The 13,509-nt window shown below is 54.4% G+C and overlaps 1 protein-coding gene across 1 annotated transcript; it reads right to left on the reverse strand.

The window, feature by feature from the left end:
- Window positions 1-1,579: 1,579 nt before the first annotated feature.
- KIF7 (kinesin family member 7) lies at window positions 1,580-13,084 on the reverse strand. The gene is given in 19 exon segments (XM_071441323.1): window positions 1,580-2,928; window positions 3,128-3,277; window positions 3,369-3,567; window positions 4,026-4,232; window positions 4,436-4,651; window positions 4,927-5,103; window positions 5,564-5,689; window positions 5,891-6,088; window positions 6,175-6,377; window positions 6,681-6,836; window positions 7,138-7,244; window positions 7,540-7,742; window positions 8,146-8,370; window positions 8,516-8,650; window positions 8,956-9,487; window positions 10,045-10,456; window positions 11,077-11,277; window positions 12,521-12,826; window positions 12,829-13,084. Coding segments are annotated over 19 exon segments (4,407 nt in total). The 3' UTR covers window positions 1,580-2,530.
- Window positions 13,085-13,509: the final 425 nt, after the last annotated feature.

Raw genomic sequence — 13,509 nt, forward strand, 5'->3', positions numbered from 1 at the left:
TGTGTCCTTTAATCCAAAATCTGTGTTTGGCTTGAAGGATGTGGGCTGCAGGAAGGAGGATGCTGGAGGCGAACGGGTACAGAACAAGCTGTGTGCTCCTGCTGTGTCTTGTCCTGATACTAAATAGATCCCTCTGTTAATTGCTTCCAGTTTGCCACAGCTTAGTGGGAAAATAACAAGCAGATTAATTAATTAGCCAAGTGCCAAGAATACAGAAAAGGGGAAAGATAATTTATCTGGGAACATCTTTGTAGATCATGAATGGTTTGGTGTATCCGCTCCTGGCTACTGCTGGATAAGCAGATGCTGATGGAGTGACTTCATTGTCCTTTTCTGCAAACTTGCAGTAAGCCAGAAAGAATTGGCTGGGGAGGTGTCCTTGAGAAGTAAAACTTGGATGGAACTGGATATGACAGTTTCAAGACTACTCTTTACCAAACTGAGTCATGGATTAAATAGTGATTTAGTTGCCTGTGACACATTTGTGTTCTAACCCCATGAAGAGAGCAGGAGCTGTGCTTCAGTGCCTGAGATTTAGCCTACAAGGGGCTAAAATTGTGCATAATATTGGAAGGGCTGAACTTTTTCCCTTGGGATAGTGATCTTGGGGAACTCAGACCACTGTGTTTACTGACTGACTGCATAGGAGGTGGAGAGCTATGGAGATGGTGTAAGGTGATCCTAAAACAAGACATGGGAAACCAGAGGATTGTTAGGTGGCTTTAAGGCTTTGAGGGACTAGATGGGATAGAGTGGAGCTTGTTTCCTGGACACACTCTTTGTTGCAGGAAAGCTGCACCTGCTTCAAAGATGTGGAGCGACACAAGCTTGGAGCTCCAAATCTAGTACTGATTTCCAAGGAGGGTGGATTGTTATTTTTCCTATTGAAGGTCTGTTTTCAACAGCCAGAAATAAAAGTGTCTGAACTTAATCTTGTATAGCTCAGCCACATACAGAGCCCTCAATAATATCCCCCCCTTACTGTCACACCACTACAGGCAAGGTCAAGGATGTAGGAGATCAGAAGGTGGTTCTTATATCAAATGCTTTTAACTTGGTGTGCAACTCCTTCCATAGTGGTTGTGGTAGCTGTTCTCATTTCAGGCTGAAGCAGTGGCTTGGTTTTTAGGATCAAGTGGTCAAGCACCCCTTTGCCCCAGCCCCTTGCCCTTCTTAAAGCAGATATCTGGGCTTTCACTTCTTGCTCTGCTAGAGTTAAACTTAGTCCCCCTTCCTGAGCTGTCAGTGTTAAGCTGCAGGATTGCATTTAGTCTTTCTTAAATCCAGACTGGAATTTCTCTCAAGAATATGAAAACCCTGCTTAAAGCAGCTTAGAGAAAAGAGAAAAGCAGAACCACAGTTCCTTTTATCATGGACATTTCAGACAATTCTGCTGCTGCCTGGAGATGTTCTTGTGTCAATTTAATGTAGAGGCCTTCTAGATGTGGCTGGGACTATTTAAAACAGATATTTAAACATTAGGCCAAAAGTGTGACAGCAGCTGACTTCCCATGCAGTAAGATTTAAACAACTCCTTTCCTACATACCCACAGTAAATGGTCCTTCTGACAAGTCACCATTTCATAAAACTCAGTCTGCTTTATTAGAAAAGTTATAGTAGAAATGTAAAAAACCCAAAGTTACTACAAAAATCTATGTACAAATTCTGCAGGACTGCAGAGCATCTCCCTCCGAGGCTGCCAGGGCTGAGCAAGCTCTTCAGCTGAGAATTCCACATTGTAAACAAGTTTTTAGTGTTAAGAGGCCTGGAAGCAAAGTGTCTCCTGCTTCACAGTGTTCAAGCTGCTGAGGGAGCAGAGCTTCCTGTCAGTGCTGCCTCAACTGGCAGCAACATGGAGAATGTAGGCTGGTGCTTCCACACCTTACACACTCATGGCAACAAATCACATCTTTCTCTTCCTCAGACCTCTGAAACGTAACAGGGTTGCAGCCAGGCTACCTTGTGGGGCAGGAGGGCTCTCAAGCTCAGCTCAGCAATACTGCTCCCTGCCCTGAGTCAGGTGAGCCTTAAGCCTGGCTCTAGAGTGGGTTTTTCCTCACATCTATCATGGCTGGGTGATAAGGCACTGAGTGGGTTTTTCCTCACATCTATCAATCACGGCTGGGTGATGAGGCACTGGGCTGATGTTGAGCCTGGCTCTAGAGCGGGTTTTTCCTCACTGGGCTGATGTTGAGGCTGGCTCTGGAGCAGGTTTTTCCTCATGTCTGTCATGGCTGGGTGATGAGGCACTGGGCTGATGCTGAGGCTGGCTCTAGAGTGGGTTTTTCCTCACATCTATCAATCATGGCTGGGTGATGAGGCACTGGGCTGACATTAAGCCTGGCTCTAGAGCGGGTTTTTCCTCACGTCTATCATGGCTGGGTGATGAGGCACTGGGCTGATGTTGAGGCTGGCTCTAGAGCGGGTTTTTCCTCACGTCTATCATGGCTGGGTGATGAGGCACTGGGCTGACGTTGAGGCTGGCTCTAGAGTGGGTTTTTCCTCACTGGGCTGACATTAGGCCTGGCTCTAGAGCGGGTTTTTCCTCACGTCTATCATGGCTGGGTGATGAGGCACTGGGCTGACGTTGAGGCTGGCCCTGCGCAGCTCCCGGCGGGCTTTGGGAGCAGCAGCAGCAGCAGCAGCCAGGCTCCGTGGGGGCAGCAGCTCGTGGGGCTGCCCTGCTCTCAGCAGGGAGTGCTCCGTGTCCCTCTGCCGGGGGTCGCCGGGGCTGTCGCTGGGCAGCGAGGAACGCCTCCATGTCGAGGGCAAAGGGGCGTGCACCAGGTCCCTGCTCTCATCCCTGGCCCGAGGGCTCTCTTCAGAGGCAGCTGGAGGCACGGGCTGCTCCCTGAGGCTGAATTCCTCACAGGGGCCAAGCTCAGGGGCAGCTCTGTCCCCAGCCCCATAAATGCTTCTCTCCATCCCTGCTGGGAAAAATTGAGGGTACAGTGAGGAGAGTATCAGGACTTTCATCATCAAAATTAGTGCCTGTACAGCAGTTGCTGAAGGACCTGCACATGCACTGCTCTGGACTGCTCCCAGCTGTCACTGCCAGTTGTGGGAATTGAGCCTCCCTTTTGACTTGTCAGGAACAGCAAAGCCCGTGCCTGGGTCTCCTCTCACCTTTGGTCTGTCCAGGATGGAGGTTCATGTTACTCAGTCTCTGGTTCAGCTCCTGGTTTGCCCACATGTAACGGCTCAGCTCCTTTTCCAGCGCTTGAATCCTCGCCTCATACTGCAGCTTGCTGCTGGCCAGCCCCTCATCCATGTGCTCTACAAACAAAAACAAGGCTATTTCAGCCTGGGAGCTCTGAGAAAGACAAAAGCAGTAGCACTGCTGCCCATCTGGAGAGCTGGGGGTTACCACGGCTCTGCTGCAGCAGTAACTGCATGTTCTGCTCGTGCTCCTTCTGCTGCAGGGTGAGCTGGCGGTCCATCTCCAGCCGCTGCCGCTCCACGGCCGCCTCCAGCCAGTACACCAGCTGCTGCTGCTCCTCCAGCTGCATCTCCAGCTCTGAGAAGGCAATGTGCTGCCTGTGCTGGTCCTCTCGCAGTGTCACCACCTGGCCAGGGCCCAAGAGCAAGGAACTCTTCAGCTCCTTCATGCCTGGGAAGATTTCCAGCTCCACCGAGCCCCAGTCATGTTAGTTTGGTGGTACAGCCTACAAAGGTTAGTAGTGCTGGGATTGTCAGAGCTGCCTTGTGGAGGGAAGAGCAAGGTGTGGCTGCACTGATGTGGCAGAGCCACTGCAGGGATCCATGCATCCTATAACTACTTAGCCCCTCTCCCAGCTAGGGTCACGGTGCTGTGGCTCTGTGGCCTTACTTTACAGGAATATGATGCAAAGAGAAAGCTTGAAACTGAGGAAAACAGGAGTGTGGTCAGGTCATCATTTCTGTTAACAAGTACATTCAAGCTGTGTTATGTTTATTATGTGTTCTGGGTGGCTAATAATGCAATCACTAACAGCCAGTAAGTGAAATACAACTGCCACCAGCACAGAGGGCAGTTGTGTCCCACCTTGTCAAAGTACTTGCAGAGCAGAGCTCGTGTCTCAGAGGAGGAGAGGTAGCTGAGCTTGGCCATGAGGTTCATCTCACACTGCGACAGCAAGCTGGCCGAGGCCCGCAGGACTCGCTGCCTGCACGTGATGGACTCATTCTTGTACTCAATGGCTGCATCCAGAGCCTCAATTGCCTCATCCAGCTGGAACAAGATCCGTTCTTCCTGCCAGGGCAGAGCTGTAGTTACCAGGGAGCAAAGGGTTGGCTCTGTCTCACCCTGCCCTAGCCTTGCTTGTCATGTCAACAGTGCCGGTGAGAGCTGGGACATGCACGGTTTGGGGTGTGGGGGAGCATCTGCCAACAACCTCATGCTCAATCTTTACTTCTCTCCTACAGCCTCCTGCTCCCCAGCCCCAGCAGAGGTACCTCTGGGGACAGCAGCGTGCCCTGACGCAGCTTGTTGTCCAGCTCCAGCCTCTGTTTGAGCAGCTGGTCCTTCTCCTGGCGCAGGCTGTTGATCTCCTGGCGGATCTGCTGCTGGTCCTGGGCGCTGCCGTGGCGCAGCTGCCCGTTCTTCTCGCTCAGCTCCTTCTCCAGGTGCTCCAGGCGGCTGGACACGCGCACTATGTCATCTGTCAGGGCCTGCAGCAGAGCATGCTCGAGGGGATCTGCTCCCAAGGCAAGTCAGGCCCTCGGCCCTGTTCTACTCCCTCTCTAGGTCAAGCGACCCCCCAAGCAGACCAAGGGCTACCAAACCAATAAGCTCAGACTCTTTCAGAGAGACAAGATTTCCTACCCACTTCCCAACACCTGCTCATCCTGGCCTGCAGCCAGACCCAGGATGGCACCCAGGTCTTCCAGCCTCCACCTCTGCTGGAAATCAAGCAAAGGGTTGAGGTGTCACACTCTTGTCTTACCTGGCTGGAGCGCAGCCTTTTGCTCTCCAGGCCATTCTTCTCCTGCAGCAGGGCTTCCTTTTTGGCCACAATAGCTTCCCGCTTCCTCAGTTCATCTTCCAGCTCATCCAGGGCCTGGCGCTGCTCGAGAACTTTATCCATCTCCATGTCCAGCCACTTCTTCTGTTCTTCAATTTTCTGATGGAGGGAGAAGCAAAAGGTGTGTGTGCAGACAGCAGCAGCAGTGCCCAGGACTGCTGGACTAAAGAGGAGAAGGGTTGAGATCTGAACAAGGGTCCTTATTCCATCTCTGCTAACCCCCACAGCCCAGACTTTGCTGGTTTTATCCTTCCAGCTCCTCCAAGAGGCAGAGCTAAACTAAATTCCCAGCTGTCAGGGAGTTCTTAGAGGGCACATCTCTCACCACCCTTCTGCAAACAGACAAAACTTCTTTACCAATGCTGGGATTTAGATCAGATCCTGTTTCTGGGGTAAGAAAAGATCTTAAGCCCTCTGCTACTAGATGCAAATGACATTATGGATTGTCCTTCTCAAGGGCAGGATGGGCTCAGGTCTCTGTTTTCAGATGTCTCCCTCAGCTTGCAGTCTGCCAAGCATCCCCACTGAAAGGGAAGCAGAGGCAGCTTGCTGTCTGTACCTGCTGCTGCTCCAGGCTGATCACAGAACCGTTGCTGCCACTCCGCCGCTTCCTCTGGAAAGCTGCAATTTCCTCTGTTTTGATGCGCAGGATTTTCTGGTGCTGCTCATGCTTCAGTTCCAGTTCCTGCGTGTGAAAGAGCAGCCCTGAGCATGGAAGGAGTGGGATGTGTTTGCCCAGGGGCTGAGGAAGAGATTATGTTCTCCTCTAGCTCTTTGGATAGAGCTGTCTCCATGCTCTCCAAGACAACCACAGACCACATCAGAGCCCAGCCAGCGTCACCCTCACAAACCCCACAGCAGCACAGCTGCTCCTGCCCTCTCCTACCTTGACTCGGTGCTGTCCCTTGTTCACCTCTGTCTCCAGCCGCCGTTTCTGCTCGCTCTCCTCGCGCAGCCGCCGCTGCAGCTGCCCCTGCTGCCGCCGCATCAGCTGGATGTTCCTCTCCAGCTCCTGCACGCGCTTCTCGCTCTGCGCCGACAGCGACACCAGCCTCTCTGTCGCCTGCTTCTTCTTGCACAGAACCTGCCACGGGGTGAAACCCACCCTTGGCATCTCCTCTCTTTGCAGAGATGCCCCCAGCTCTGCCCTGCTCAGCCTGTCCCCCTCACCTGTGCCTTGCTCCGCACGGCCGCCAGGCGTGTGCGGTACTCCTGCAGCTTGCGCTTCTCCCCAGGGTCCCACGGCTCTTTGGCCTCCAGCTCCTGGAGCTGCTTCTGGCTGTCGCTCAGCTCTGCCCGCACCTGCTCTGCTTCCTGCTCCAGCTCACTGATCTTCTGGCTGTACTGCTTGTTCAGAGCCTGGGCATCCTTGCCTGCAACACAACCCCCTCTCTCACAGCCAGGATCCTGACCCTTCCTCCCTCTCCCCAAGTATTTTTGGCCACAGAGACTGAATGTTCCCTTTCCCTCAGCCACTGTAGGGAAGGAACAAACCAGTGGGTTGGGTTTCTGTCAGCTGGAGGGATGGAGAAACAAGGCCCTGCTGCTTTTAGGAGAAGAGACTGAGCACAAGCAACACAGGCAGAGAAGATGAGGATGGAAGGAGAGACTAAGCACCACAACTAGGAGGAGGTTTCATGGGAAATGGGTGCATATTCCTGCCAGTAGCTCTGTACCTGTCTTAATGAGCTCCGTGATCAGCTCCTCCTTCATGCGGATGTTGATCGCCAGCTCTCGGATCTTCTGCTGTGCTTGCACCAGCCTCCACTCAGAGCCCTTCCCTGGCAGGCGCTCCCGGCAGCCAAGCAGTGCCTCCCGCTTCCCATAGACCTCTGGAACACAGATTCTCAGGTCAGGAAAGTCTTATCTTAGCAGATGGGTGACAGAAGGACAATCTGATCTTGGATCTGTAGGCAGAGTCTGGCACAGCATTGCCCAGAGTCACCTGAAGGTTCTACCATAACATACACCCTTGCCAGACCCTAAGAGTTCAAGTTTCTCCCTAACAAAAGCAGCTGGCTTCCATTTTTGCTCCATTTTTGTCCTCTGGGCACATCCAGGTGGGACACCAAGATCTCCCAGTGAAGCACCACCAGCCCATGGAAGATTGTCCAACCTATGGTTGCTACTTGCCTTTTGACAGCTCCAGCTGCTCCTCCTGAATTGAGTGGGCATTGCCTCCACTTGGCTCCTCACTCAACTTGAAAATCTCTTTCTTGCTCCAATTTTGGATCCCATTTCTAGAAGAAGAAGAAAATTAATTAGTTTGGTCTGGGTACTCCTAAAGCTGTTCCCAGTAAGGACCCTCATGATCCACAGGCTTCAGAAGGAGATGGAAACAACAGCTGTGGTCAGGAATGATGGTAATGAGCTCCCCAGGGAGCAGTAAGGTGTATCAGCAGCATCACTGACCCCACAGGCAGCATTTGCCCTACATCAGACACGAGAGCTGAGCTGCAGAGGTGGGGCAGCCAGGTGACAGCCAGGGACAGGGACACGGCACAGGGACAGCTGGCTGGGACAGCCCCAACTCACCGGCACTGGGACAGGGACCGTTTCTGTTCCCATTCCTCCATCTCCTCTCCTGAGGACAGTTCTGATGGCTTCTCTGAGTCCTGGCTGAGCTCCCTCCTCAGCACCACCTCTCTGACCTCAGGATCACCAGTTGGGTGCTGTGCATGGTTCGGGTGCCAGCCTGCCAGTTCCTCTTTCTGCAAGGAGGAGCTGCTGCTGAGCATCTGGGCACAGAACTGGAAAGAGAGGAAACAAGCTGTGTGAGAGCCAGTGTTGGAAAAAGCAGCTCCCAGCTGAACATCACTGCTAGACATAAAAGCAACAAAGTGGATTGAGTGTATTTTCAGGAGAACCAGTGTATTGCCAGACCCAGCTGTCTGTGCTTCTTCTGCTCAAACACTGAACACTTCTGGGACTCACCCACAACATGAAAGCAAAAGCCTCAGTTTTGAAGCTGGGCTGTTCTTGCCAGAGTTGTAAAACTCTGGATTTGAACACTGAGCACAGTCCTCTGAGCTACACCTCTGATAAGATCACATTGAACAGCAGGGCAGAAGCTCTCCTACACTGGAGAGCAGCCAAGTGAAGAGGCAGCAGTTCTTCAGTGGCACAGCCTTATGCCCTCACCTTCTTGCCAAGAGCTCTTCCACTCTGCTCAGGAAGCAGCCCTGAGGGAACCCCACCAAAGCCATGGGATGGGGCAGCATCCAGTGGGGCTGTGTGAGGTCTCTGGCTGGCAGTGACCAGGTGAAGATTTTCCAGCAGTCCTGGCACACACAGGTTTGGCATTGCCATCTCCAAGCGCACGTGCAGCTCTGAGATCTTATCCTGCTGCTCCTGCAGTTTGTCACTCTAGGAAACAATGAGAAAAATGTGGTTACATACATGTTGATCTGAGACCCACTGCAGAAGAACCTGAAAGTTAGGCTGAGCACCCCTGGGCAGGAAGGAGAGGAGTGGGACAGGTCCCGACAAAGAGAGCAGAGCCCAGAAATACCTGCAGCTTATACTGTTCCATAGCATCCTCCAGGGCAGCCAGGAAATCACGGTTCTCCTCCTCCAGGCGTTCCACTTGCCTCTGTAGCTTGGCCACCTGCTCATCTTTGATGGACTCACACTTCTCAGTGCTCACCTGCCCTCCAAAATAAAAGAGAGGCAGCCTCAGCATTTGTCTGTTTCTTCCTTTCTCTGCAAGGACTCAACAGCTCTGCAGACCCAGATTCTTCCTATGTAATAAATCTCTCAGCTGCAGCTGAGAGTCCTAGTCCTAGTTTTTCCCTGCCTGCTGTGAGGACCATGTCCTTCTGCCTCCCTAGAGCCTCTTGGACAGGTTACTTCTCCTCCTCTCCCTCTCCTGACCCTTCCATCATGCTATGCGGGGCTGCTGTGGCCACGAGATGAACCCCACCTCAGAGAGCTGTAACACCCCACTATTACCTGGCCTTTTGCCACTTTTGACCCTTGTGCCTCCTGTCCCTGGTCCTCCATGGAGGTGCTCTCAATGCCGCTGTCCAGGCCGGCCGAGGTCAGCTCGCTCCTCTGGCTCTCCACGGCGCACAGCCACTCCTTGATGCGCAGGATCTGCTCCAGGCTGAGGTTGCTGTCCTCCTGGAGCTCGGAGAGCAGGCGGTGTGCGGCGTCGGTGCAGGTGCGGTAATGGGCGCACTCGGCCTGCAGCCGGGCCGTGGCGTCGGGCGCGCCGCGCTTGGCGCTGCCCGAGCGGTGGATGGTGCGCGTCTCCGAGCGCTGCCGCTGCTCCAGCGCCTTCTGCAGGCTCTTGATCTGCAGGTGCAGCTCCTCGATGTGCTCCGTCTCCCTGCGGCAGTTCACCACCGCCTTGTTCTGGATGTTCTGAGCCCGGCTGGCGTAGTTCAGCGTGTTGAGGCTCTCGTCGAAGTCAGAGGATGAGGGGCTGACGCAGGCTATCATCACGGTCTGGGCGTTCCCCCCCAGGGAGTCTTTCAGGATCCTAAGGAAGAGCACAGGGATTAAAATGGCAGAAGTACAAAGGAAACAGAAGGTTTTCAACCCTTTTCAGAGGTTGAGCCCAAGGAAAATAATGTCCTTGCTCTGTAGCTGGTTTGGCATCAGTGAGGTGAACGGAATCATTAAGCAGAGGATTAACAGTTTGCACCATGGCAAGTCTCCATCCAAATAACTCCTGAGGTTGGGAGCTCCCTGACTCTGTGATCACTGCTACATATGTGCTGCCAGGGGTGCTGCTGGAGATTGCAAAGGCCACGTGCTCAAGCTAAGAACTAACTGTGGACCATTAAACAAGCCTACTGGGAGTACTTTTTATTCCCTGACTGGCAAGAAGAGCAGGGTAACCCACAGCAACACCTCATCTCAGCTTTAGCAGCATAACTCATGCAAGCCTCACTGTCTGTAACACTGCAACGACCTAGGCCTGCATTCCTATCCTGGCCTCATTGCTCCTTGAGATTCCCTACATGATGACCTGCAGAGAGGTCAGACCTGGAAGCTGAGCCCGTGAGACGTGGGGGGTCCTGCTCCCAGTGGTACCTGGTGATTTTGGAGTCCCTGTATGGGATGTGGGTGGTCTTTCTCCGAGGATCTCCCAAGGCACTGATGACGTTGCCCAAGGCCAGGAGGCCGCAGTTGATCTGGATACTCTCCTTCAGCCTCTCCCCTGTGTTTCCCGTCTTCACAATCCGCTCTGAGCCCGCCAGGTCCACGAAGTGGAACTTGGAGACCAGGACCTGTCCGGGGGCGGGCACGGCGGGGGGCTGGCGGTGCAGGGGCAGGCGGCCGGCGCCGCGCCGCTGCTCCATGGTCACCGTGAAGATGGTGTGCGAGCGGCTCGACTGCCTGTTGATGTGCGTGGCTCCCGTGTGCTTGGCTGTGTTCCCCATCTCCAGCAGGCTCAGCACCTCGTCCAGCCCTTCCACTTCTGACTCCTTCACCCCGCAGAGCACTGCAAAGCAAAGGCAGCTGTGGGTGGGTATTGTAAAAGCAGGTGACCCCCGTCGAAGGGAAGAATGATGCATCTGACTCCACTGATATCAGAAGGCTAATTAATTACTTTATTATACTCTATTATTCTATTACACTATATTACACTACATCTAAACTGAAACTGCACAAGCACTCAACTCAACTGAACAAAGTCTTGTGACTGTCCTGACCGACAGTCAGGACACATGCTTGGCCCTGACAGGCCAAGGAAACAAAACACCATCACTCTGGGTAAACAATCTCCACACTGCATTCTACTTTGGCACAACACAGGAGCAGCCAATGAGATAAGAATTGTTTTGATCATTCTTTTCTCTGCTCCTCTCACTGCTCCTCTCAGATTCAGAGAATGTGGGGAGGGATGGGCTGCCTGAGGATGCAGCTCCTCTGCAGAGCCTGGTGCTGTCACCCTGCCTGTACTGGGCTTTGCCCAGACCAGCTTTCCAGATTAAGCACAGCAAACTGCTGCAGGAGACAAGGGGATGGAGGGGGAAGACCTGGCTCTGCCTTCATAGACAGATAGCCCAGCTCTGGCCTACAACATGAGGAGAAAAAGAGCCTGTGCACAGGCACACATACCAACGTTGCCCTTGTCATCCTCCCGGATCTGGATGTCTTTGCTGGCTGTATCCACCTGCAGCAAGTCCCGGAACTCCTCCTTGTACACTTCCAGGTAGGACACTCGGACCGTGTAGTCGATCAGGTCATTCTCGTCGATGAGCCTGAAGGTCTCAGCCATGGCTCGTGGGATGATGCCCTGCTCATCCTCATTGATGGAAGCTAGCAAAGAGAGGCACACACCCATGGAGCATCCAGGGAGCCCACGCTGGCTGGGGACAGAGCTGAGGTCAGAAGCCTGCCTGCAACACACGTCAGCTGGAAAGGAGCAGCCTCACAACTGTCCCACAGCTCAGCCCTCGCAGCCTGGGTTAAACATGCCACGAGACCTCTGGGCAAATCCTACCCCACTGCTGTGCTGGATTCCAGCCCTTCCTCAAGAAGGAAAAAGCACCTCAGCATTTCAGTGAGTATCAAACACCATGCCTGCAGCTGCAGTGTGGTGTCCTTTGAAGCCAGCATGACTCCACAACTTTTCCCAACTGCGAGAAGCTTTTCTTTTTCTTTTTTTTTTTTTTTTTTGTGCTTGTAGCTTGCTTGTATCTGGCCACAGCACTCTACTGAATTTTAAATGTTTTTCCTTTTGTCTCCAACAGCCATGTAAAATGGCCATTCTCAAATTTGGTGCAATGATAGCCTGAACTGGGAGACTGAAAACAGATGTACATTAAAAGTATGAAACAATTTAGTGTTTACAAATGATGCAATTAACTAAAGATGACTGAAATGTTTACAGCACATCCTCTGTTAGAAATCACAATGCCATTAAGCCAGAATGAAAAAGTTGTCTTTTTCTTCATTTCCTCCATATAAAGAAACAAACAGGATTAACACTTGCAAACCTCCCTGTCCTTCAGGTTTATTTCAGGACCTAGGACTATCACCACCACCTCCAGAGCTGGTGGAGGACCAGATCCTGCCACTTGTCCTGCAGTGAAAGAGGAGAAACCTAGACACTGTGATCTCAAGGGTGTGGAGACACACCTCTGGGGGGTGGCTACAGCAACATAGGTAGGGGGAAAGGAAAGGCTGCTGAGGGTGGGATGGTGGGGGGAGGCTGGCTTGAGCTGGAGGGGCTGGCAGGGTGGAAGGGCTGTTTGGGAGTGAAACTGGAAGTGATGGAGACGATGATGATGCAGTTGGGTTTGGGTAAAGCAAGGATGCTGGCAGAGAAGGGATGCTGGCAGGACAGGGATGCTGGAGGAGCAGGGATGCTGGAGGAGCAGGGATGGTGGTGGGACAAGGATGCTGGTGGAGCAAGGATGCTGGTGGAGCAAGGGTGCTGGCGGGACAGGGATGCTGGTGGAGTAAGGATGCTGTCGGAGCAGGGATGCTGGTGGAGCAGGGATGCTGTCGGAGCAGGGATGCTGGCGGGCACGGAGCCGCCGGTCCCGGCGAGACTCACCGACGCTGGCCTCCCCGATGGTGTAGGTCTTGCCGGAGCCGGTCTGTCCGTAGGCGAAGACGGTGGCGTTGAAGCCGCGGAAGAAGGCGCGCAGCAGCGGCTGGACGCAGGCCCGGTACACGGCCGCCTGCCCCGCCGCCTCGGGCAGCACGGCGGCGAAGCGGAACCGGCGGCGGCCCAGCTCCACCTCGCCGGTGGCGGCATCGCTCCGCAGGCAGGGCCGGTGTCCCCGCAGCGCCTCCCGGGGCAGCAGCGGCCGCACCCGCACCGCCACCCGCACCACCGCCGCCTCCGCCGCCATGGCCGCGCCCGGCGCGCCGCGATGGCGTCAGCGGCTCCTCCCGGCGGGCCGGGCAGGGCAGGGAGGAGGATGCGGGCCCGGGAAGGGATGCGGTCGGTCGGGAGGATGCGGAGGGTCGGGGAGGGAGGACGATGCGGTCGGTCGGGAAGGGAGGATGCGGCCGGTCCTCGCCGCAGCCCGGGGAGAGCAGCCGGGGGGAGCGGGAGACGCCCGCGGCTGCAGGAGTTGCGCGGCGGCTCCCCGGTACTCCAGAGAAGCTCCATCACTCTTGGGATGTTTCATCACTCACTCACTCGCAGGGGATTCCGTCCCTCGTGAGATGCTTCGTCACATGCGAGGCAGCGCTCCGTTAATCGTGAAGTGTTCCATCGCTGGTGAAATAAAGTTCGGCCACCCATGAGATGCTCCGCCAGCCGCACGGGACTCTCATCAGCCGCTTCATCCCTGACGAGACAGCCCAGCAGCGGTGACACTCCCGAGTGACATTCCCACGATCACCTTGGGGAAGGGACAAGGGGCTGCGTGGCCCTGCCGAGGCACAAAGTGCTTTGGGGTGGGGCCGTGGGTCCCTCCTGGGATGCGGTTTGGGAGCAGCTGGTGCCGACAGCTGGTGCTTCCCGGCCGCCCGCCGCGCTGGGGGCTGGCAGGGCCGGCTCAGCCACTGACGTATGTTCAGGACACTCTGAAC

Source organism: Agelaius tricolor, unplaced genomic scaffold, assembly GCF_023055355.1.
Source record: "Agelaius tricolor isolate 1412-34295 unplaced genomic scaffold, bAgeTri1.0.p SCAF_16, whole genome shotgun sequence".
NCBI lineage: Eukaryota > Metazoa > Chordata > Aves > Passeriformes > Icteridae > Agelaius > Agelaius tricolor.